This window comes from Idiotropiscis lumnitzeri, chromosome 10, assembly GCF_059441095.1.
Source record: "Idiotropiscis lumnitzeri isolate Australia: NSW breed Sydney's pygmy pipehorse chromosome 10, RoL_Ilum_1.0, whole genome shotgun sequence".
Taxonomy (NCBI): Eukaryota; Metazoa; Chordata; class Actinopteri; order Syngnathiformes; family Syngnathidae; genus Idiotropiscis; species Idiotropiscis lumnitzeri.
Genome location: NC_142400.1, coordinates 19,873,422 through 19,899,590, shown reverse-complemented (window position 1 = coordinate 19,899,590; position 26,169 = coordinate 19,873,422). Strand labels below are relative to the sequence as shown.

Sequence of the window (26,169 nt, the reverse complement as noted above, 5' to 3'; positions counted from 1 at the left end):
TATGTGTGTAGGTGGTGGGTTAAGATAAATTTTTTTATTCACTTATGAGCCACGATAGCTCAAGTGCATGACCACTTTCGGCAAAATGTAATTATGAAGTGACCTCAAGTGGAGTCCCACTCGTCTCTTTTTCAAAATCTGCAAAGAGAAAGGTTGGGAAGGAGAACAGACAATTCAAAGAAATCTGGAGCCGGAATGTTTTTTAGTTGTTGAGCACACTTTGTGAGTTGTGTATGGACAAATAAATTAACCACTCACATCCATAATCCTCAGTGAACCAAACAAGCAAATTTTTGAAAGTGGGAGGATACCAGAATACCTGGAAAAAAATATAAAAAGGCCCCAAACTCAGATTTAAAAAAAAAAAAGGACCAATACTTTCCATCACCCCGCAGCAATCTCACAAATCATTTCTCTTAAAATAATTGTTCTTGAATAACCAGACATTTAAACCAATCTCCAGGTTTTAATGCATGAAGGCCAAGACCAGCATTATGTATTTATTGAGTTAGAGCAGTCTTAAAGTAGAAAATGAAAATGCAGGCAGTATTTCTTTGAAGCCAACCACAAGCCAGAATACGCTCATAGACGCTTGAACGTGAAACTTAAGCAGCGGAAACATGTTCATTCTGCTTTTCAAACCGGCATTATCGTACAGAAGTGACAGTTGCAGTGTTCGCACAAATGAAGCATGAGGATGCAATAAGACAAAAACAAAATACAACATCCCTTTAAATCTGGAGTAAAAGTAGGGGAAAAATCCATTTGATTCTAAGGCAGTCAACACAGGTTTGCGCTTACATTTAAAAGAAATTGCCATTTGAGCCTGTTGGAACCAACTGTACACGAACAACTCGAATGAACTAAAACACCCCATTGTCAATTGAGAAGACAAAATACGCAAAGGCGAAAGCAGACAAGACGTGTTCACAATTCACTGCTGAAGAAGATTCACACTTGAAATGACTTGAATGTTCAATCGCCAGTCATGAATCTCCTCAACACTGCAAGTTCAGTCAAAAATAATCCAAGTTATGTTTTTCCATCGAAATGAACCATCGTCAGTTGATGCGGAAAGACCTGAAAAGGCAGCATGGTGCGATCAGACAGACTATGTGTTTCAACATTAATAGAACAGAAAGAACATTCTGCACTGTTATTGCCTCAGGTACTGATGCAGGAGCACACCAGCTGATTCAAAAAGATTCAAGTTAGTGCATTCTATCATTCATTGGCCTAATGTAGTTGGTCCTGGTCTGCACATGTGGCTCTTTGTGGCAAACGTGTGACTTCGTATCCAGCAGCGAGGCCAAGATTGCGCTCCCACAATCCATTCCCTCTTATCTCTCTTCGAGAACATTGTGACTCCTTTTATATGGGCTTGACGCTAAAAGAGGACATTTCTTGCTGGAGATGAAGCGTCCGAGCATGAGATAGCCATATAGTAATACAAGTTTCATTGAAAAAAAAAATACTCATACTGAGCAGAAAGCAGGTTCAATTTTCCTCCAAAATAGGATTGATTTTCAGCAAATAAACGGCGATTTTACACTTTGAGCTTTAAAGAATGGAACATTCCAAGTATTGGGCACAATTCTTTAAAAAAAATAAAAGAAAAGTAACAAAACACGCCCTTTCAAGAAAACTGTACAAACTTTTTTTTAGCAATAGAGAAACAAATATTTACAAGGATACTTCTTCTAAAAAACAACAACCAAAAACAAAATAAGTCCAGCTTTGGCACTCCTCTACAAGAGCATCTGCACCACACGTCGGGGGAAACGCGAGCAGACGTCCAATCTGCTTAGTGACCAGACGACCGGCATGGAGACACATCCCCGCTTCCACTTTTGGCATCTTGTACATGACTTTCTTTGTGAGTTGTGGATGGATGGACGTTATCTAGAACAGAAATGAAACACAAACAGGAAGTCAGCCTGTGTGCCCCCAAGCAAATTTGTGTATCTAATCCCCACTGATTTATTTGAACCTAAAATGTCGTTAAGACTCACTGTACGGTAACTTTGAGCCATTATTCATTCTAAATTCACAATTCAGTCAAGTCACTTCCCAGGTCCCGCTAATAGAACTTTAGAGCTATCTTATTTTATTAACATCATTATCTACAGTCAGTGGTCAGTCACGCTGAGATTTTGAGTCATGAAATAAAATGTTACAAACTAACCATTGAATTGCCAGAAAAATACATGTACAACCAATGTCCTTTCAAACAGTGAATGTTACTGACACGCTAACACTTCAGTCAACATAACATCATCATTAACTGGAATGGCAGTGCCGCCTTCCTCCAATAACAGTATTGCGTGCGCGTGCTTGTGTGTGTGAGTGTTACGTGCATGTAAACTAATGACGGCATTGTGCTCGTCACATCACGCCATGCCGTCAAACCGTCCACTAACAGGACCGATCAGCTGTGGCATTTTTAAGTCCCAGTCCACCATTCATGGCTGCAGCCAATCACAAACAGTTATTTCTGTTGCGGGTCATACAAGGATGAACTCCTCCCTGTGTGAAATCTGGAGAAAAGTAGGAAAACACTGAAGCCAAGATGGCAGCAGTCACTTCTCCTTTGAAAACATTTAAAGGGGTACCATGCGGGGTATACCAAGTTGTGTACTTCTCCAATAAGAATAAGGTGAATTTTAGGATGTTTTACCAATGTACTGAACTTAATTGTTTTTAAATCATAGCAAATAATAAATAGGTTATCCATGTACATTATATGTAAACACAGATACATAACGCGCTATTTCATAGTCATAATTACGACTGCATGGCACAGGTACACTCATCATTGCACTCATGTACTTTTACTGTAGCTGCACTTTTTACTAGTCAAGATCCATGCCCACCTGCTGCCCGCTGTCAGCCTCCTGAGAGTTGACACAATTTTAGCGTAGCTAAATATCCGAAATATAGTAATCCCTCTTTTTCGCGGGGGATACGTTCCAAAAATAACCCGCGATAGGTGAAATCCGCAAAGTAGTCAGCTTTATTTATTTATTTTTTATTATTTTACAATGGATTTGATATGATGCATTGTGCTTTGTTTGCGCGTGTAGATGCTGCGTTTGTTTTAAGCGTGTTATTTCTTCTTCTATCTTTTTTTTGTTATTCAACTTCCGGGTTGCTTCACTTTGAGACGTGTTCTCATATGTTGACAGAGGAGCGGGAAAAAAGCCATCTATATTAACACAAGCTAGGTATAGAGCATTAATTTGATTGTTTTGGGAAATAATTGACATTGTGATTTTTCGTTATTTTACATTGTACGTAGCTCAGAATCTCAATGTGTATCCCAAGCTAAGGCAAGATAGCTGAATGTCGGAACTGTTAACTAGCGCCCTTGGAGAGCGGAATGAGGTACGGTAGTGTATAAAACGTTAAATATATAAAAAATGTTAATTATTAGTTGGATGGCAAATTGAAACGGTGTCATTTGATTCATTTATATTTCTTCATTCCTTTGTATTGAGTTGATTGGAGCTGTAAGAGCCAGTTCTTGTCATGTCATTATCCACACCGCTTATCCTGTACAGGGTCGCGGGAGGGTGCTGGATCCTATCCCAGCTGACTACGGGCGAAAGACGCACTACACCCTGAACTGGTCGCCAGCCAGTCACAGGGCAGACATCGACACCGTCACTGAGTGGGAACTGAACCCACGCTGCCCACACATAACTCAGGTGAGTGTACCACTACACCATCAGTGACTGAGCCAGTTCTTATTGTGCTATATTTTATGTTATGTTAGGTATTTACACAGATTCATGTTTAGTGCTTATAGGTAAACTATGGGATTTAGAATTTACTGTGTTGTAAATAATAGTGTAGTTAATTTGATAATTCTGATTTGTGATGGACTGCGCATGCGCGTAAAGCGAGATTGATATGTGAATTATTTGTGAAACTATTATTACAATTTGTGTTTTTCTGTTGTTCTGTAGTTTTCACTGTGCAGAATGCTGAACATGCTTGTTCAGAGATAAAAGATTATCGACACCCGTTTGAAACTCTCTGCGTCCTTATTCAAAATCCAAGGGGCCGCTACACAGAGCACAATACCATTGTAAAAAAAATGAAAAAATATGCAAAGCAGCGATAGGTGAAGCGTGATATGGCGAGTGATCGTTATATGGCGTGGGATTACTGTATAATCAATCGGGTATGTGTGCACATTCATGCTCTTGTCCACTTTAGCCTGTATAAATGGAGACTCGATCGATATTTTGGATTTCGTCGAGGTGATCACGTGAGCTCAATAAATCCAAACTATAGTGCAAAACACTTTTATACTTTGACAGGTTGAAGTAGACAAGAGCAGTAATGTGCATTTGCATTTTGGTGGCGATTGGTCGCCGTTTTAGACAACAGAACTGACTAAGCAGTCAATATGACAACGTTTGCCTCTCTTCTATGATGTAGACACTTGAAACCGGAAAAAAACAACAAGCCAAGCTCCAAAAGGGGGCACGACAATTTGACGTAAATCTCATCACAAAAAAAACTTAAATCACTACAGTCTTTTAGAGGGGTGCATTTCAGAACTGCTGTCATTTTTACACACAAACCTGTTATATAAGTGCCAATGTTAATGTCAATCAAGCGTCTCTTTAATATGACCAAGTGATTTGTCATAAAAATCAGGGTTCGAAGTTGACTTTAAAAACTGCTTGCCCATAGGGCAAGTGTCACTAAAATTTGCCTTGCTCGAGTGGCCAAATTACTTGTCCAACTTGGGCAAGTGACAATTTTTTTTCTCTTGCCCGAAGATTAAATTACCTTGCCCTGAGTGACTTTTTGTATGACAAAGTATCTAATTACAAATTGCATGAATTTTTTGTTCGGACAGTTCCTTTGCTTTTTTGAGTAGTCTTTACTAGTCCTAATTTGCTCTTTTTTCGTACTGGAGAGTCCACATGCTACTTTTTCTTGGGAGATGTAGGCCTATCGGAATCACTGGACATTACTGCAGCATCCAGTCGAATGACAGAAGATGCAGCACTGTTGAGTTTGGAAGACGTTGAGGTGGCCTCCGTATCGTCACCGGAAGATGTACTCGTAACTGTACTAGTAGCGTCACAACGTTGCTTAAATAGTGCTGGGATTTTGGATTTTCCCTTCGTCCTTCGTTTAACTCCCGATGTTGATGGCTGAGGCTCTTTATCCGTTTGTTTTGGAGGGCTTGGCCTTGGAATTCTCGAAAAAAAACACGTTTCTCCATGTTCGGTAATAAACGGAAACGGAAATAACAATTCTAACATGCGCACTTCCAACGTATTCGGCAAATAGTCGTAAAAAATCTGAAATAGGTAGTTGTATTTTGTCTGCTTAAATGCAATTTGCAGAATGTCCAGATGCAAAATTATGAATTTTTTATTCCTAACTCACAACTGAATTGTCTACTTAAAAATATTCGAGCTATTTTAGTTATGTCATAGGAATCCGAAATGTTCGGATTTGAACAAACTCGAATTCACTTGTAAACATGCGCAGAAAGATGCGCAGAAGGTAAGAAAACTTTCGGCTGTCAATTTACGGCCGAAATATCGTAGGTTTTCATAGAAATTAAAGATATTTGGCTGCTTTAAAAAATGCTTGCCCGGTCGGGTAAGTTGCCCATAATTTTACCTTGCCCGTGGCCAAATTTCACTTGCAATCGGGAAGCGGTTAACCGCGAACGATGAAAATATGACAAGAATTTTGTTTGAACTTGATGACGATCATAGTTTGTAGTACTTCTGTATATGTAAACAGCTGCAGTGCTAACATATTGCCAGCTCAGCAGTAAAAGCATGACAGTTCTTACCTTTTGTCACAAATTCAATAAGAAGCTCTTGAGAACAGTATCAAAACCGTTTTGTTCTATCTTCTACGGCTGGGGTGGGCAAACTTTTTGATTGGCGGGCCACAATGGGTTCTAAAATTTGACAGAGGGGCCGGACCAGTAGCAGACGAATGGAGTGTTTTGGTAACCTCACCTCATCGGAGAAAATAAATACATTTAATGTTAAATGAAAGGGAACAAAAGCATTACAACAATATATGTCTTTGAAAAACCACAGTATTTAGAAAATAATACATCAACAAGGTTTATTCATTTAATTTTGTTCAAGTTCGGCGGGCCGGATTAAAACGTTTAACGGGCCGCATGTGGCCCCCTGGCCGTAGTTTGCCCACGCCTGTTCTACGGGAACATGGCCCGATATGAACATTATTGCAATGGGCCTTTTCAAACCATAGAGACTCTGGCCAAAATGTTTGAGAATATCTGTGGTTCTTTTCACCATTGTCATGCCAACACAAATGCATGCGCAAACTGAAAAGAAAAACTTGAACACCAAGTGGGACACAATCATGACGTGTAACAAAACATACAATATTTTCTTCCATCCATTATCTGAGCCGCTTTTCCTCATAAGGGTGCTGGAGCCTATTCCAGCCATCTTTGGGCAGTAGGCGGGGTACACCCTGGACAGGTTGCCAGCCAATCGAAGAGCATTCAAAGTTTGTTGAAGCACAATTCAAAAGCGATGTCTGACTTTCATTGGTTAATTTGTTGTAATTACTTTGTCAGTTTCCTTTCATGAACAAAAGGGTACCACAGGTTTTGTCAATGCATGCGTATAACAATGCAGTGGCAGTTAATTTCCATTTTGTAAAAAAAAGCCCATATGTTTTGTTTCTTCCTTATGGACAAGACTTCCATCCACCCATTATCCGATCCGCTTTTCCTCATAAGGGTCGCAAGTAGGGTCAGGCCTATCACAGCCATCTTTGGGCTGTCGGCACGGTACAACTTGGACTGGTTGCCAGCCAATCACAGGGCGTGCAAAGACAAACAACCATTGTGCTCACAATCACACCCGGGATCGAACACCGTACTCGAACCTTTGAACGGTGAGGCGGATGTGCTAACCAAAGACTTGAAATGTATGTACTTTGCAAATGAACGGGGACAAAACAGCTTTCCCAGTGGTATAACATTTATTGAAAAAAACACCTTCTTACAACACAGAAATAATCTACCAAAAACAAATTTCACAACTTTTTTTTGTTTGAGAATTAAAATAAATGTATAACAAAGTGAATTTACTTACCATCAGCCAGTGACCCTCCCAGGTTGCTCCAAGGTCAAAACATCAGGATCTGCTGCCAGTCTCTGTCTTTGTAATCCACCCTCACTCTCTTCATCCACAGCAACAGTCACCTGAACCCACCTACCAAGAACATAATGCACCAGTTTCAACATCGCCACACGCATGACGGATTGTACATTCTTGGATATTAAATGCGCATGAAACGGAAGTGCTGAAATAATATAAATGACCTCATACATCACTGGACAGAACTTTAGATACAAATAGCGAAGAGCATTGTTAACGATAAAGGAAGAAATGTTAATCAATGGTAATTTCAATAGTGTGAATTTAGAGATTACTTAAGAAATGTTCCCCCCACTCCTCCCCCAAAACATAAGACACTCACCTCCCCTTTTCAGCAATGCTTGAGCTGGTCTGGTCCAGCCTGGACTGGCTCAGTTCCGACACACTGTGAGTTAATTTTTCAGTCAACCACTGTACCGTGTCTGAATTAGACAGCTTGGATTTCTCCATAGATGCTGCTGCTGTTGCCGTTTTCTTCTCGCCAGCTTCCTCCACTACACCAAAGTTTGTGGGGTTAAATGTGAAAACGAGACAAAGCGGGACGTAATGATCATATCGAACATACCTTTTCCTTCCAGTGACGAACTTTGTTGTTGTTTGTCAAAGCTTTCTCCATTCTGCTCTTGTCCAGATTTCTGTTGTTCTTTTTGGCTCTGGAAAGCTTCCAACCAATCCAAGATCTCACCGTTCTTCAGGGCCGAGCGATGTTCCTTAAACCAGCGGACAATGTCGGTGCGGCCCAGGCTTGTTTGCCCCTCTAGTTGACTGTATTCCTCAGGTGTTGGCCACTGGGTCCGACAGAATGTCTGCCAAGACAGGTCAAGTGGAGCAAAAGCTAAATATTACAGATAAGAAAACAATTTAATTCCATTTACTTCACAACCATATCTACATTAAATCTGTGATGCACTATCTCAAACCACACTCCGGTACATGCAAATAAACAGTAGGTGGCACAATAAGCTTTAGCTTCAGGAGAATGTGGCTTACGTGTAAAATAAGAGCAAGATTCTGTTACTATAAACTAGTTTTAAAGGAGCTGACACACTTTAATTGAAAAACGTTAAATTTGGCACATCCAATAGGAGAGATGGTGGCGGAGTGATTTTAGAGTGACAATGGCAAAAGATATTGCCAGAAATGCACAGTATATTGAAAACAACATCGAGAAAATAAAGGTAAAGGTTATTAATGAGGTGTCTCAAGTGTCCCAAGCACTGGAATAAGACAATGTCATATCGCAGGCATCACCAAATGGCGGACCGCGGTCCGGATGCGGACAGCACGATGGTTCGGACCGGACCCATGACCAATCTATGATGATTTCTTTTCAGGGCGCATTCGCAAACGTTGGCACTGCAATTCTAGTTAATACGGAAAAGGCGTCACTGATTTGAGCCAATCAGATCTTTTGTTTACGATCCACTGCCAATTGCGCAGCACACCGGAAGAGAGCTGACAGTATGCCTTGCTAAAAAGTTAGCAAGGTCGATGCGTCTTGTTTTAAATGAATGGACGGAGAAATTTAGTTTTGTTCTGGCTGCAGCCAATTCAAAACCAGTGTGCATCAAATGCTCCGAAACCATCGCAACATTGCGAAGCGCCACTACGAAACAAAGCACCGCCCTTTTGTGCACAGTTATCCGCTGACGTTTGAGGTGAGCGCATGCAAAAACATCGAACTTCGAGTGCAGTACAACAGATTTTTACATTTTCGTTTACATCCCAGCGGCATGCAAACGAATATTCAGTAAAAGTATCATGGATTTTGGGGAAACATAAAAAAACGTTCAAGTGATGGGGAAGTTGTGAAGGAGTGCTTAAATGTGGTTGCGCAAACATTATTTAAAGGAAAACACAAAGCCCAGATGTGTGAAATAATCTACCAAATCCCAATGGCCCTGACTCCTTTCCAACCCAGATTTAAATTACTGGCAGGGCAGTCACAAACTCATTTTTCTCATTAAGAGAAGTTAAAAAAATATTCAAAAGAAAAGGTGTTGTCAAAGCTAATTTTGAATTAGTTTTTCATGAGGACAGCCATTTTTATTGATTGTGTACTTAACATGTACACCTGTTTTACTTGGATAATTAGGCTTTCCGTTTTTTTTTAGGCTGATAACTCTTTGATTTAAGAAAAAAAATGTTAACTCAATGCTTAGCACTTCATATATTTCTGCAGGAGATATTTTACTGTTTTTTTTCTGGAAGTGGCAAACTTAAGTTCCTGGAGCCACATTTTCTTGAATGTGAAATAAACACCTTATATTTGTTTGACTGGCAAAGGTGTTTAATGGGAACATTGCTAAATATTTAGTATATGAGTGCGCTCTGTTGAAAATGACTAAATATTGAAACTATATAAAAACGTGAACATAGGCTAGACATTAAGGGAAGTTGGACTTTGGTTCGGACCTTTTAATTGGAAGAAATTTTAGTCGTGGACCTCTGAGACTTTTAATTGAATACCTCTGTCATATCGTGACGAGGCGAAGCTGGCACAGCTATGGACTAAGCCCTCCACAACCTCTAATGTCCCAAGCGGGTTGAAAGTGGTTTGAGTTTAAAATGAAATAGTTTTGCAACACATGTTTTATTAGAATCATGTCAGAACAAAAAGATCACCTCGAACTCCACCACTGAGGAGACTTGAAGAATCAGGTCCTAGGGGGCCTAATAGTTTTCACCAGTTGATATTGCAATACTGTATAAAAAATGCTCACTCAAGACTTTAGATTTGATCTGGTTCTTAAAGCCGGTTCTGTGAAGTGAATAACGGGAGCCTGCTTCTGATTGGGAGTTGATTTGGTGATTATGATCATCGTTTTTCCGCTAAAGCACGTGATTAGTCAAAGTAGGAAGGTGGAGGCCACAGTCACATCAGTGAAGAAGAGACAAGAGCAGGAAAGAGAACATTTCAAGACACTGAGAGAGCAGACACAGCCAATGTGGGGAAAAAAAGAGCTTCAGAAAAAGTTCAATTTGGGCACATTTTAAAACTTCGCTAATCGCAGACTGCAAAATTAAAGGGGAAGTCAACCCAAAAATGTTCCACACCCACTAGTCTAAAACACATACTTCTGATTAATATTGTGAAAACTAGTTAAGCAGCAAAATCCACTTGCTTTTAATCATATCAGGGCGCGGACATTTTGTCATTTGCTGTCAACTGAAAATGACCAATCACGGATCAACTACAGAAAACAAATGAGTCGTGATTGGTGATTACCGGAGCAACTGTTCTGTAATTTTCAGTCAGTGGGGGGTAAATGTACATAGAATATATTTCCATACGTTAGGTTGGCGGCAGGTAAAGCAAAGATGAAAACACATTTTTTACTTCACATTTTTAACAAGCAAATATATGTTTCATGGTAATGTTCTTATTTCTACATTGTCCAGATCATGCCGTGTGTAGACGTCGGGATGATTCTGGCTGGCCACATATTGATGGGATATGGCCCCATCTCAGTGAATGAACTCCAAACATTCCAACAAGTGAATTTTATCATTTGTTTTGAGTTAAAAAAAATAAAATAAAAATAAATAAATAAATAAAACTCCCACCATGTATTGGAGTGTTGAACAATATGGTGTGTATCCTTTTGTGGGCCTCCATCCTACCATGCCTCCCAAAAAATATATGTCTAAGGAAGGAAGCTAATGAACAGATAAGTACACGCACATGAACGCGGCTCTGTAGCACAATATTCCAAATTTTTGGGCAAATGTTAAAATTGTGTCTATTTAGATACTTGATAATATATTGTTTTTGTATTAAAATTGCTTTTTCAGACTTTTTTTTTTTTAGAAGAAAAGTACTGTTTAAATATTTGAGCTGTCATAAAAGCAAAACATTGGTGTCAAAGTTAGTTTTACTTGAAGTACAACTTTTCACAAAACCTTTGATTGCTCCGCTTTTTTCCCCCCCAGAAACAGGATTTTCAATTCAACTTGCCTATGTTCTACAGAAGATTACTAAAGAATGACAAATAGTAGAAATCATTCTTTTCTGCTGAAAAAAAGAGAGTGAAATGTTTCCTTTGTTAGGTTCTATGTCACTACGGCCAAAGAACACATCATTCGGGCCTTTGGAGATCAAAGGTCAAAATCGTCTAAAACGGCTCGCCCTCAGGGTCTTAGCTGTGCTTTAAATAGCTTGCATTCAATGAGTTAATTAGAAGGCCATGTTTAGGCTAGTGGGCGTACATTCAACATATGGTAAAGAACATTTTTGGTGTTGACTTCCCATTAAATTTTCATATTGGGCAGAATCTTCAAACAACCTGCATCTGACACTGCATGTATTCTTTTCCCATCATTTCATGTTAGACAGGAAAAGGCAAGCAAGAGAAGCTACAGTCCGTGAATGTGTGAGTGTGTCCACTGCAACCATTGTTTGATTGACTACGTGCTTGTGTAATGCGCCATTGCCTCAAATTATTAATATGTCACTCCTGATAACGCAGTTGTTACCCCATCGCCTTATCTTACTTGCGATCTGCCATCCAATCACATCACATAATGCCAATAATTACAACTATTAAAACAAGGTAGTCAGTTAGACCGTAACCTGTAAAAAACTGTCAACTAATCTATCCCTAGTCACAAGCTACAAAACTCAGTTATCATGAGCAATTCATTTAAAAAATATGAAATGTTTGTTTTCGTTACAACTTCAGGAATTAGTTTTGACAAAGATAGTGTATCAATTGTTACCTCTCGCAGCAGGGTAAGTGAGCCACTTGGGATGGGAGCGGGGCTCGTCGACAGAGAGAGGATGGGAGGATGCGGAGAAGAGGAGGAGGAGGATGAATTCAGGATGGGAGGTGATGCAGATGCAGACAAGGTTGGCGGATGAGGGGAGGAGACTGCGAGCACAGGAGGGGAGGATGAGGATGATGAAGAAGAAAGGAAGGGTGGGAGGGCTGATGATTGGAGTATTTTCCCATCCTGCTCGCGATGAGAAGAGCCATTGAGCAAGAGCCCTGGCCTGTCGCTTTTGTCATCCGTGTTCCTGGAGGTCACACTGAGCAAGGCCTTCTCCATGTTGTCCCTCAACGCCCTGCGCTCAGAAAACCAGCAGTCCACCTCGGTCTTGGACAGTCGGGTCTCCTGCGCTAGTTGTTCTAGAGAAGAACAGAGTTCAAAGAGTCAGGTGAGCTGGTTCCACTAAAAACTGGGAAAACTGTCGCTACGATTTCTTTGTGTGTCGGCAGTCACAAAAAGAACACGCTCACACCTATCTGTTCTTAAAAAAAAAACATAAAATGCAGTCACATTGATTGAACGTTCATCGACAAAGAATGACAGTGATGTCATGGCGGCGTTTAAAGATCTTAGCAAATATGATAAAAAATGGCTTTGATGGCATCCCTATGTGATCTAATGATCCCGATAATGTTTTTCAGTACTATAACCAATGCTTAAATTTTTCATTCGATTTTTATTATTTCATCAATGAGAAATCTACGCATGAACGTGCTCGCGCACTCACTATTGTATATAAAGAAAGTAGAATTTTAAATTGTCAAAATCAAAATAAGAGCACAAAGAGTAAGGAATTACTCCATGTGTTTGGTAGCTTATTTCTAGGTACCACATTTGTAAGGGACATGTATTTGTGGGAAAGCAGTTGAGCTGATAATGTGGGTTGTTTCCATGGGAAAAAAAAGGTCTCATCTTGTCTGCCAATGCCAAACATCTTGTTTTGCCATTGGCACTGACTGTTGCTTGGCATCCAGCAGATTGAATGTTTGAAGTTTGTAAACGATCAGGAGCCTCAATAACGTGTGGAGGACTCAACAACATCCACAGAAGCCTGGCAGCTCCTCCTGTGGTCACACACTGCTGTGGGATGTTATTTCGTTCTTAAACCAGGCTTTGTGTGAATTCAAAACGATTGTGTGTTGTGAACAATAAGCTCAAGTTGATCCCGCAAGTCTTCAATAGAGGCCATTCCATCCTCTCTACTAAATTCTAAATTCTGCAGGTCACGTCTGATAAAGCTAACTCTGTGGGGGTGAGTGTTATCATCTTGGAGGATATAGTTTGGTCCCAGACGGTGGAGATATGGGACTTCAAATGGTTGCAGAATCTCATGATATCTCTCCATTGAGATTGCCTCCGCTGATGACAAGCCTCAATATTCCCGCGAGGGAGTTGCCGCCCCACAACTACAAACTGCCTCCTCAAAAGATGTTACTTTATCGGTGCAACAATTAACAAAGCATCCTGAGCATCTTTTCCACACTTTGACCGTACGATTCAACTGCCATAGGCAGAAACTGGATACATCTCATAACATAACAGGGCTCCAATGTTTTCAGATAAACACATAAAGACCATCGGGCTATTTTTGTCCCAATCTTTGCCCTTTCTGACCAATGATGTCAAATGTCAAATCACTTTATGTCCGATAAAATAATCGTATAAGGTTATCCTTTTGACTGAGATGTGTGATTACCAGGTTCTAACATCTTCAAGGAAGGCTAGATTAAATGAAAGTGTGGATTGATCAGTAGTAATTATTTAGTTTGCTTGGAAATATGTTGAAAGAAAAAGAGCTCAGACACACACGGTACGTACATGATTGGTCCAACAAGACGTAACATGCGTAATTTACTGCTGGACAATAGACACATTGGACAATGAGGAGGACACAAAGAAAAACAATCCCATAACGCTTTGCAAAATGTGCAAGGGGTCAACCAGAAACAGCAAACATCCATCCATCTATCCATTATCTTAACCGCTTCTCCTCACAAGGGGGGGGGGGGGGGTGCTGGCTGGCATGTTATTCCATATTTTTTCCAAAAAGTGTACATATGCAAGTGTTGTCAAGCCCCCGTGCGCACAAGGAGAGGCATGCACATGCGCGTGTGCAGTGACCATTTCAGCGAAGAGGACTCGTTTCAATTTTGGAAGTGGACATGCAATGCAAGTGACATTTAAAACCCAAAAATCTTTCAACGGCTTTTCAGTTATTTTGAGAATGGTTATTTTGGTTTGGTTCTCATCCCTCCAAATAGTTTATCACACATACTACACATCCTTCCTTGTGAAAACAGTTAACTTTTTCTCTAAAATAATGTTTATTTGAAAAAAATCTTGGGTGTTTTGTGGAATTTAAATCTAATTTATGTATTTTCAACCCCTCACTGAGTTTTTTTTTTTTTACTTAAGAGGGCAAAGTCACCATTTTTATTCAATACGCAAAAAGCCTGACAGTGGACTTGTACCAAGCTCAGTGTCCGTTGGAGTGCTGCTTCTCTGGAAAGTCTCCTCGAGTGCCTTCAGTTGCTCAGAGGACTTCCCCTTCACTCGCTCCAGTAGGGGGAAGTGGCTAGGGACCGCTTTCCTCACGAGTCCATCTTTAGGTACTGGAGTCACCTCCGCTTTCACCAACACTGGGGGCGGAGGAACACCTTAAATGGGACGAAGAGAAAAATGTGTTTATGTTAACCAGAAATTGAAATGTTGAACTACGATAGAAATATAGATCATAGATTACCTCAATGTATCTCACTGTTTATCAGGATGAATTACACAAGAAGTGCAAAAACAAGTGGTAGTTGCTAAAGTACAGGTTCATCCCGCTTTCAAATTTTGGTGTAGAAAACATGAACTACGTTTATCAAACATATTTCCATGCATAGCTATTTGATTACAAACAGCAATTACTTTTGATAACATTCAATAAAGAAAGTGAAAATACATATTTAAATAAATTGTCAACAGTGTATCATTTAATATTTTTTTTGACTGTTCAGTTCAAAAGGACTATTTGGTTCATGTACATTTTTAAAATGCCAAATTGTGAATTTTGAGGTGAGAGACGGAATTTCTTTACATGATAAACAAAAATGTAATGTTGCTATATTGCTTGTGACTTAATAAAGCATATCATGACAAAAAGTGCCTAACTATGCATTGCTTATGTATTTGTTCCTCCTCATAGCTCCCTTTGAAAGCACAATGAATACATTTTAAGACTCAACTACATCCTTTGATTCAAAACTCAACCGGAAATGGTGATGTTCAGTGTACGTACCAGACGTACAATTAAGTGAAACTCAGATAAAATTCAGTTGTAGCAGTTTGACAGGTATGTTGCATTTATGAGACATTTAAAGGTCACTTGCCACATTTGTGTGATGTTCTTTCATCAGGTTTGCAAGATAATTTGGGTTGAAAATGGTCAGGATGCCTCATTGCAAGCTATTTTTGTTGGTCAAAAACCATTCTGTCATTAATATTCAATATGTAAATAAGTTTTGCTTCAATTGGATAGCATGAAGCCTGCTACCTTGGCAAGACTCGCCCAGCGACACAGGTGGTGGCTCCGCGAGCATGCAGCGGGCCCTCCTGCCTTGCGGCCGTGCCCGCTTCCTTGGCAGCCATAATTTTATAGGGTGTAGTGTAAACACCAAATGCATATTAGCATGCGTTGTGCCACATGTGCCAGAGATGAGGTGAGGCATTCTTCAGGTAGGTACCAAGGCCATTTTGTTTATTTCTTGATAAAGAGTGGGCAATCTCTTTTTGGTACGAGATTGGTAGCACTTCTTAACTAAGAGTTCATGACGAGCCACACCCATTTAATTTCTTTGCTGATGGATTGTGACGACACAGCATCACATCAAATGTGAATTTAGTGGGCGAGTACTTGAATACTGATTGTCAAATCTATGTCACGCCGCCGCTGAATAAAGATCCGCTCATTTTGCGCGCCTTTGTCTTTCAAAGGCTATTACAAGCAAATGTCAAACCACATAGATCTCAAATTTAAACCAAGTAACAGACGCATTTTTGACAAATATTACGCATAAAACAGAAAAAAATGGATTATGATGCAATGGGACCTTTTAGAGATATCCATAAATATGTAAGTTTAAACTGCATGCTTTTTGTGTTTCACTTACAACATACAGTGTTGATATTGTCGAAATAGACAAATATTATATCCATCCACCCAACCAACCAACCATCCATCCATCCATCTTCTTCCACTTATCAGGAGTCTTATGTTGCTTAAATGACATCAGCCAATCCTTTCCTGAACACTGTGTCCAGGCTGGCCCACCAATATTACAGTCCTCTAAAAGTAGATGGTGTTGCCATGGCAACAACAGAGACAATATTCTCCTTGTCCCAAACCAGTGTACCAAAATTGTTATGGAGCTGTTATTTCAGGACTACACATTGTTGTTTCAAATAATAGAGCTCTAAATGAAAACTTACAGGCCCAGGTAATTCATAACTTCAGATGTGAGACACCAAATACCTTTGAGATTAAGGAGCCTTTGTTCACTGAACCACTTCTTAATCTCCCCTCTGGACAGCCCGGTGGTCTCGATCAGCCGGTAGATCTGTCACATGACAAGATGCATGTGATTATCACGGTCCATATTCATAGCAGTAACAGTGGTCAGTTCATTACTCCGACCTCTTCTTCTTCAGGGAAAGGACACTGCATGTAACTGGACCGCAGCACTGATAGCTGCTCGGCTGTTTTGTTGGGGTCCGCAGTGAAATTTAACACTTTGGGCGATGTTAGTTTGGATGTGGAAATAGGCGTAGATATGGCTTGAATGATGGAGGGCCGTTTACTCTCTGAGGCAGTTGAGGGTGAGGCCATGGGTCGTTTGAGTGACTGCGCAACCTGTGGGGAAAAAAATGAAAGCATAGATATTGAGTAACTTTTTTTTTTAAAAAAAACAAACATCTATTTAGATTATATTTAGATCATTCTTCATTTAGGATGTTCAAATAAATGTATGTCTTCTTTTCTCTGCACCTGGTTAGCCAACGTGAGCGCCAGTGGTGCACATGTAACAGTAGAGCCGTTGGCTACGGGAGTCAGCACCAGACTGGTTTGTCCCAGGAGTTGACAAGGGACAGACTGGAGGACAGAGGCCGCAGGCTGCACGGATTTGGAGACTGCGGTCGTTACCGATGGTGTATTGGCGGATGATTGAGTGGTAAGATGAGGCGTTACAACTGTGAAAGTCTGAGGCACAGATGAGATTGTACCATTGAACATCTTCTTTCTTGCTTCCTCAACCTGATAGGAAAAAAAAATATTCCTGTTACATTCATTAGAATGACCTCCCATAAGAGTGTTTTTGACTATGACTTGTCTAGATCTGGCCTAAAAAAATTTGGGGGGGAAAAAAGCATAAATAAATAATCATTTGAGCATTTGTACCTCCTCCGGTGACCAGCTAATGCCCTGTTTGAGCCTCTGGGTGGTAAACCAGACTTTAATTTGCTCCTCTGGATGTTTGGAGACGGCAGTAAGCCATGAGAGCTCAGCTTGTGTTGGGTATGGGAACTTGTTGAAAGACGAGATGAGGGTCAGGTTGTCGTCCAAAGAGGGATTGTATTTGGTTGTGTTGAGGGGAATAGCAATCTTCGGCACCTGGAATCATAACACGTCATCTTGCTAATTACAATATAGTCAAATTCCAACTTTTGATATTGATATTTTATACTACATATACTGGCCAAAGCCAATACCGAAGCCTAATCGAGGACTTTTTCAGCATGTATCGCATCCTACCTGGGTGTAGTTTACAGGCCGCTGCAGGGAAGGCATAATGTGAGAAAGGCCGTCAGCTTTGAGAAGAGTCGAGTCTGGGATGATTACTGTCCCGTTGACATTTAGTGCCGTGATTGCTTTCTTAGTCAAGTCGGGGTTCAGTTTACAAAACTGAGGCTCCATCCGTTTATTATCTGAAGACATGACTTTTTGTTTCCCCATCTTGACTGCAGTGGTTTTGCTGAGGGGCACAGTGCTTTGCCCCTCTGCTTTACCAGATATGACACTGGAACTATTGTAAATGACCGCATTGCTGCTGCTGTTTCCCTCAATTGTCTGTTCCAAGATTGTCTGATTGTTCATTTTAATGCGTTTAAACTTGAAGTTGCTCTCCCCAGGGTGATTCCTCTCGTTGTGTTCTGTCAGGGAGTCGAACTTTTTTGTGTTGAAGTTACATACAGCGCACAGGTACAGTGGGTTGAGGATGACATTGGGGTGGTTGGCATCCACGTGTTCTTTGAATGTGTTGAGGTTCTGAGTAGAGAAGGTACAGTACTTGCACTCATAGCCCCTTTGTTGTTTACGTGTCGGCTTAGAACCGTCTGATGACTCAGACACAGGGATGTCAGGAGCTGCTGTGGAGTCAGAGGTCTTCCCTGTCAGGTCCAGGTCACCGGATGGATCTGTCTCCATAGCATCCTCCTCAGTGTGGTTGTCTGTTGTCTAACCGAGAAAGACACGTTTTCAGATGTCAAATGACTTAGTGAGATACTCCATTTCCAAAATCAGTGGATCATGGAAAACAAATGTGTTAATTAATGCAAGACTCACACATACATGTTCATACATTTATACTATTTACACAAAATAAGACAAGAAACAGACAAAAAGTATGTTTTCTCCCTCCTACACAGGTAGGGTATATTGAAGAAAAGAAATAACGTTTATATAATATCACAACATATTAATAGAATTATAGAGCCCAGAAATGAATAGGGTACCTCCTCTTTATCATCGTCCAGCGCCACCATAGTCTCCTGTGGTCGGATCATACAGGGGGTGGAAGCCTTCCGCCGACTAGACATGATGATGAATAATGAGGGATGGCTCCCTGCACTTCTACTTGGCCAGATATGCTATAAACAAAACTATGACCGGGAAACCAGAAAGGCAGGACGACAGCCGAGAGGATGTTTCCACGACTTGTACTGGGATGCGTCCGATATTTAGAACAGGAATGCTGCCACTGCTTGCTGGGGCACAATGAGTAGCAGAGAACGGAGCAATGGAGGGTGAAGGTCTGGCCTCGTCTCGCTGACAGTGTCAGCTCCGCAGTAGGACGACCTCGTGAAAATGCATGACAGGATACCACCTGGACAAACAAAACAAAAATCAGCTTTTACCTTCACAACAAAGTGATTGAGCCAATTAAATTCCCACCTGACATAAGTCAAGAGCCACTGTTCTGCTTATAAATATGCCCGATGGCTTTCTTCACTTTGGTTTGTTACATCAACACAGAACAGAGCAACAATCGCATCACTAAAAAGATGCATTGTAACCAAGCCACACAGTTCCGTCCGTCTTGCAATATTACTTACAGTCAGAAATGAAAATCCCTGACCTGGCTTGCGTTTCTGTCCGTGCATGTGGGTGGTGTGACAATGGCTGAATAAGTGTTGCAAATAATGTGACATCTACAAGCTTGGCAGGGTGCAACATTAGTTCATTAAAGAATAGGAGCAAGACATTGTTTACAAAGAGGGAGCAATGGAGGACTTTTTGCGTTTTTTCATCTTGGCATGCGACAGTTTCAGACAAGAATAGGACAAGCGTTGTTTGAGAAAAGGACTTGTGATTGTCCGCCGTTAACCAATTAAGTACCGTATCACTGTGGCTTTAACCTGAGAGAAAAAGTGCCAAACATTAGGATGGTTACGTTGTCCATTTCCAAAACCTTTACCGCCTGTAAAATCAGGGCTGAAGGCTAGTCCTTTGATTTTCATAATAACCATTAATGGATGAGATAATTTTGTAAGGATATTTTCAGAACATTTGGCAATTATTGTTTTTATTAACATAATAAAAGTACTGTAAAGCTCAAAGTGAAAATGAGGCAAAAAAACAGCACTGTGGAAAAGAGGGTAATTAAAACTTCAGTTAAAAACGAAGACAGACACCATTAAAAAAGCCTTGTAAACATCTATTTGCATGCACCATTTCAGGACAGAAGGGTGTCACATGTTTACTACTGTTGGTATAAAATTAATGGACCATTAATGGAAACGGAATTGAAACTTCAGCAAGTTAGTGCATCGCGATCAATGTCCAAGACCACTTTTTTTAAGACCGTAATCAGTACGAGTAGTCAACTCAAATAGTCACTGATACTCATGGCACAAGTATATTTGATACATATAATAAAAAAAAGACAATGACAGATAATTTTAAAGAAAGAACTATGTATTTAGCGTTATTCCTTAAAATTGCATGAAAGTTGTGACAAGCTTCCTTTTTTTTACCCTTTTGTTCATAAGATACAATGTTTTATAGAAAACACAATAATATACATTTCAATAAATAAAATGAAAAAATAATTTATTGACCATAAAAAGTCCCAATCAAAATTTGTTAATAGGCAATCAATTCCTTATATTTTAACGTCCACAAGAGGGTGGCCGATTCTGCGATTGCCATTGGTATTGACACCTTAAAATGAGGCCAGGTATGAGGCCGCTACCAATACCTGTTATTGGTACTCGCCCATCTCTAATAATGTATGTGATGAAGATCATTAGATCATGTGATATTTGCCGCCTCATTTTCATGAAATGCAATTTAAATGTACACTAACTGGCAACTTTAGGAAGTACCTAGCAGTGTGATCAATGTCATTGATGACATAGCAGCAGTCCAAATGCAAAACACGCAAATTGTGCCTGTGTCATGAAGAATAATGACTACAAGCACTGAGCAGCTTTATTTAGTTGTGAGACAACTTTCTAAAGCAATCATGAGAAGCATGAGCAGGAATAGAAGTTTTCCAGGATAACATTACAAGAAGAAGATCGTCAGACTGGGAAAACATTCAATGATATTCTAGGGCCTCCACACGGAACGTGTCATTCTCATATTCACAAGTACAAATCAACGGAGTCAAAGCTGGTAGTACTCCATTCCTACCATCAAGTGAGTTTCCATAAAAGAGCAAATAGGGGATACCGGAATGTTCTCTTACAATTTGCATAACACCTTCATAGCAATACTTGAGCAATACTTGCATATATGAGGAAAATAAGATGTGTTATAGATGTGTTATAAAGTTGTGGCACCTCTGTGACAGACTCAAAGTTTCTCCCCAAATAATGCAACTCCTCAAACAACCCCCAGAAAAGTCATTAGAATACAGACTCATTACAATGGTGTCACTATAGCAACTGTAGACATAGTGCTGTAGTCTAGAAGCTGCAACAGTGACTGCGTATTCACAGTAATAACCTGACCGCATTGCGTATTAGATAGAGGTGAGACATGGGCAACACCAGATGAAAAATCTGCAGAAAATGTCACACTTGCCATCTGCTTTGAGCAAGAACAAAATCTTTCTTATCGGATGTTTTATTAAATGCTCACATTTTCGAAGCATGATGTCCAGGAGACCTCAGAATTTGTAGAACTAGTCACCAGCATATTTTATTATTATAATGGGATGTTGAAAATATACAAATGGATTCTTCGTATAATTTCATCAATGGTGGTGGAGACATTTTAAAATAATTGTCTCTTCTAAAAGAAGCAGACACAGAGGCTCTGAACTAAATGTTTTTGTATACAAAGCACACAATGTGACAAACAATTTCTAGCTGCCAAGAATTCGGCTGCAGACAAAATATCTACTCCACATGTGCTAATACAGTTATTCACAAACTAACTTTGACAGCCTGGGGAATCTCACTCCATTCAAGTTTCCATCTGTGACTGTTTTGTCAGCATTTCTGTATTTAAAATATCATCTTTAGGGCCCGAGCAACGACCGCTTGTTTTGTTGTTGTTTGTTTCAAATTTGAAATGGTCCCACCCCAAGTTGCACCATGCTTTCTTTAAAATTTATTTTTTCCTAACTACGATAGGCTTTTCAGGCCACACACTAGTTTGACCATAATTAAATTTTGGGTGTTCCTACATTCTGAAATCAAGTATTCTTGCATTGCTGTAATATTTATACAAATCAAGAAAATCTCAAATAAAATTAAATGTGCTTCCGGCGGAAGGCTAAGCCTCCCATTAACAAATTTGGTGAATTTCACATGTTTTCACAAATTGATACAAGTATTAGTCCGCCACATAGGTTACGTTATTTTCACAAAAGTTTGACCAATCTCAATAGCTGAAAATGGCTTGCTCTCTTGGACGATTCACAATTAATGGCTCGGCAAACTTTTTAGTTTCCTGAAAAGTTTTGGAGAAGCAAGGTTTCCGCCAGACACCAGGGATAGTTCTTTTTACATGATGGAAAAACGATTTAACTGCTCAAATACGCTGGAGCTGAAGATACAGTACTCCCGCTTGTGTGCTGAGCCCAAACAATAAGAGATCAGATGTGTCATTGAATTCATGCCATATCCATATTAGTAAGCTGTGATCACAACTGCTACAGATATTGATATTCAGTGTTAACTGACTCATGAATCACTGGTTAATGTCAGATACTGCATATTATCCGAGAACCCACTGAGACATTAGGAGAACTGTGCGCAGAGAGGCTCGGAATAACATACCATAGCTATCAAGTCAAAGCTGGAAGAAACACTGGCCATTGCAAAGAAAAAGTAAGTAACACGAGCTGTCACAAAGAAAAAGTAAGAAACACGAGCTGTCACAAACAAAAAGAGAAAAGCCTGCAAACACAATGGCACAAACAGCTTCTACCATTTTCAGCTGTAGAGGGAGGGGGAAATCCACTGCTCTGGTGGCTTCTTCCAAGCATTTATATGCTATGTAACTTAATGGTAAACATATTTGGGAGATTTTAAGAAAAACATGCCCATGGTGTGTCTAACCTGGGTCATCCAGTTGGTTTCTGTATGCAGACAAAGCTCTATGCTGTAGCCTCGACTCCCAACAGTCTGGATGCTCATTAAATTTGTATGAATACTCAGCCTGGCAGTCACATGCTAGACTTTCTTATCTTCTTTGCCTTTAGTGCAGCTCTACGTGAGAATGGCGCCTTGTACGAGCGCAGACGTCATTTTGAGGGAGTCAGAAGATGGCAGCAAAAGCACTGGCTAGCATTACAGTATGTATTGGGTGAGAAAAGAGCTCAGGCGGAGATCTTGTCTAATGTATAACGTCCTAAATGATGACGCCACAGAAAACTACTGTACAATTGTTATAGGACCAGCATGATGATAAAGACACAAAGTGGATGAGTCACAGCAACACATCCCACTCAGTGAAGCGAGTCGTGGAAGGGCAAAAATGAAAAAATAAAGAACGAAAGAAAAAAACTCAGATTCCTCTGAAAAACGTGACTAGTGTAAACTAGTCTCTTTCTGTGTAAATCCAAACACGGTCTGCGTCTCGAGCAAGGGTCACCAACATTTTGAAAAACGAGAAGCTACTTATCAATTTGAATGGCAAACAGTTTCATACACACTTCAGATATAACAGATTTGCTCAAATTACCTTTAATAATTATATTGCTACATGTTACTATTAATCATTAATGATGCAAATTTTTCATAAGCGACAATAATATTGATTTCGCACAATAATTAGGAAACAGATAAATTGCAATGTGCAATGTCATACTACTTCTATAAATATCTGCCAGTGTTCACGTTTTCAAATGATCACTTCCACATCAAAATGGCCGCATCACTGGTGATCTATTTTTAGCTCACGTGGTCCTAGTGGGGTACATGCCTGCCTTTGGGCACCATGGTGGTGACCCGTTGGTCTCGAGCAGTTTTTTCAGTGATGTACTGCCTAAGAAATATTTTTTTTTCAGCCAAGTGCCACTGAACGGGCGCAAAAATGTTTTGGGTTAAAATGCCATCAGTGTCTGGTTTATTAAACTCTATAACCTTTCAAACTTCATTTGTATTGGTCCATAAGAAAATAATCAACAAAGTGTCCTCTTTTGGATCATAGCAGACATCTGTGATCAGGTCTTTAGCGATAGTGAATGGCTTTTTGGCTTTGGCTACGAGCAAAGACATCCACATAAGAAGCTTTGGCATCATATCTTGAGATGATCTGAATTCAGAGTTTCCTCATGTTACCAACGTGACATCCATGTTTCGTCTTAAGAAGGTGCTACAGATGCGCAATGTCAGCAGGTTTCTCCCCACAGAAAAAAAAAAAATTACAGTGCCTTGGGTTTGTTGCAACTTGTGGGTCACATGTAAATCCAAATAAAACAACTTTTAACATACAAGCGGAATTTTGCCGACTTTGGTTTGGCCTTCAGTTGCATTTTTATTTCCTCCCAGAAGACTTACACTTCAACCATGACTCTATTGTTTGCGTCTTCAAGTGATTGACAAATAACAAGAGGTGACATGTGACGATTGCGTCCAAACCATTCCAGTTTGGGGGAGAATCTGCATTTTTTAAATAATGAAATTGAATAACCTACTGAAAATAACATTCATTTTATGACCTTATATTTTTACGGAAACATTTAATTAATTCAAATATTATTTCGAAAGGATTTTTGCACGTTTGTTTGTTTCATTTAAAATCTCGCTTACCCCCTTCCATCAAGTACCCCCAGAGGTACTCATACCCCCATTTGAGAACCACTGGTCTCGAGTGTTTTACGTAACTAACTCCACCGATGGAGTACCATGGTACAGTAACTAAAGGTTATACGTGTTTTTCAACAGCCAAACAAGATTCAAGTCAGTGTAATAATTAACAATTGCTATATCACTTTTAAAGTACACTAAAAATGGCATGTTAATATTAGGGCTGTCAAAATTAAAGCAATAACTCAGATGATTCATCTTTTTTTTTTAACACAGTTAAATATTTTAACTCAATTAACTCAGTTTGATTAACTTCAAAAATAATTTGCATACTTTGCCAATATTGCGTCATGTTAGCTGTACATCTTTAGCACATTTCAGTACAAAACACCACGTTCAAGTTACCATTGGGCCTTGCAAACCAACGCTGCTGGAGTGTGGGGCTTGTGGGCAGTTTTGAGAAATGTTTCGAAGAAAAATGCCTGGAATGATGCTTCCATTTAGATCGGATTCAAGAATCAAAGAAAGCTATTAGAACAGTCTTTGAATTAAATGTACTTCATATTGGGTGATTTTGCATCAATTCCAAGATATTATTCAAGTAAATATCTGTTACAAGCTTTGCAAAAAATAGTAGTTGAAAAATGTGATTAATTGCGATTAATCATGGAATTTTTTTGTGATTAATTAGTTAAAAAAATTAATCACTTGACAGCACTAGTTAATATACATTTTAAGGTGTTCATTGAATTAGAATGCATCCCCAATATCAGAACATCTCTAGCGATGCATATACTTTGGTGTCAAAATTAATCATTTACTTTGACAACTAATCGATTATCCAATTAATCATCAACTATTTGAATAGTCAAGTAATAGTTTGGAGCCATTTAACTTACATTTTCCAAATCCTCTGTTTTCAGCATCTCAAACAGTAATTATTCGCTGATATATGTAGTCCTTCATGAAAGCTTTCTCATTCATACTACCAACTTGGTGACAATTTATGATTCAGTGTCTTATCCAAGGACACGCAACAATTAGAGCTGGGATTAGAACCACTGACCCTTCAGTCAGTGGACAATCTACTCTGCCAACTGAGACAGAGCCTCCAAAATAATTGCTGCATTTGTCAAGACTTGTGTTCCTACACAATGAAATGATTGCGAAGGATCACAATGTGATTGCGAGGGAACGTCACCTTTGTGGAATTTTATTTTGGACTTTAAATTCTCTATTGTAGAGTAAAAGTTCAGTGTTTTATCTGAAACAAATCAAAGGTCTTCCTTTAAAATTGTCATTAGTTTAATAGAAATTTTATTTATCAAAAATATTAATGGTATTGGTTACTTGGTATCAGGCTTTTGTGAGTACTGAAAAGTTAAGTACGGTACATGTACTGTTATCAGTCAGAAAAAAAAAGCATCCCTAAAAATATATCATATATGTTAAGGCTGTGACCTTCGTGTGTCAAGTTTGCATGTTCTGCCTGCATGGATTTTCTTCAAGTCCTCTCGTCTCCTCCCACATTACAAAAACATGCATGGTAGTTTAAATGAACACTAAATTGTCCCTTGGTGTGAACGTGAGTGTGATTGGTTGTTCATCCAAGTGTGCCCTGTGATTGGCTAGCAACCAGTTCAGAGTGAACCACGCCTACGGCCCGAAGACGGCTGGGATAGGCTCC

General features: G+C 39.7%; 1 protein-coding gene across 1 annotated transcript in view; it reads right to left on the bottom strand.

Moving 5' to 3' along the window:
• Positions 1-446: 446 nt before the first annotated feature.
• zhx2a (zinc fingers and homeoboxes 2a) overlaps positions 447-26,169 on the bottom strand; it is a 41,739-nt gene continuing 16,016 nt past the window's right edge. Inside the window, exons 2-13 of the mRNA XM_088306779.1 lie at positions 18,732-19,102; positions 17,752-18,453; positions 17,398-17,610; positions 16,987-17,253; positions 16,636-16,851; positions 16,474-16,558; positions 14,429-14,614; positions 11,907-12,316; positions 7,753-7,993; positions 7,510-7,681; positions 7,122-7,241; positions 447-1,902 (exon numbers count right to left, since the gene is read on the bottom strand). Of these exons, the coding sequence (XP_088162905.1) occupies positions 7,124-7,241; positions 7,510-7,681; positions 7,753-7,993; positions 11,907-12,316; positions 14,429-14,614; positions 16,474-16,558; positions 16,636-16,851; positions 16,987-17,253; positions 17,398-17,610; positions 17,752-18,453; positions 18,732-18,815 (2,694 nt within the window). The 5' untranslated portion in view covers positions 18,816-19,102 and the 3' untranslated portion in view covers positions 447-1,902; positions 7,122-7,123. The remainder of the gene's footprint in view (positions 1,903-7,121; positions 7,242-7,509; positions 7,682-7,752; positions 7,994-11,906; positions 12,317-14,428; positions 14,615-16,473; positions 16,559-16,635; positions 16,852-16,986; positions 17,254-17,397; positions 17,611-17,751; positions 18,454-18,731; positions 19,103-26,169) is intronic.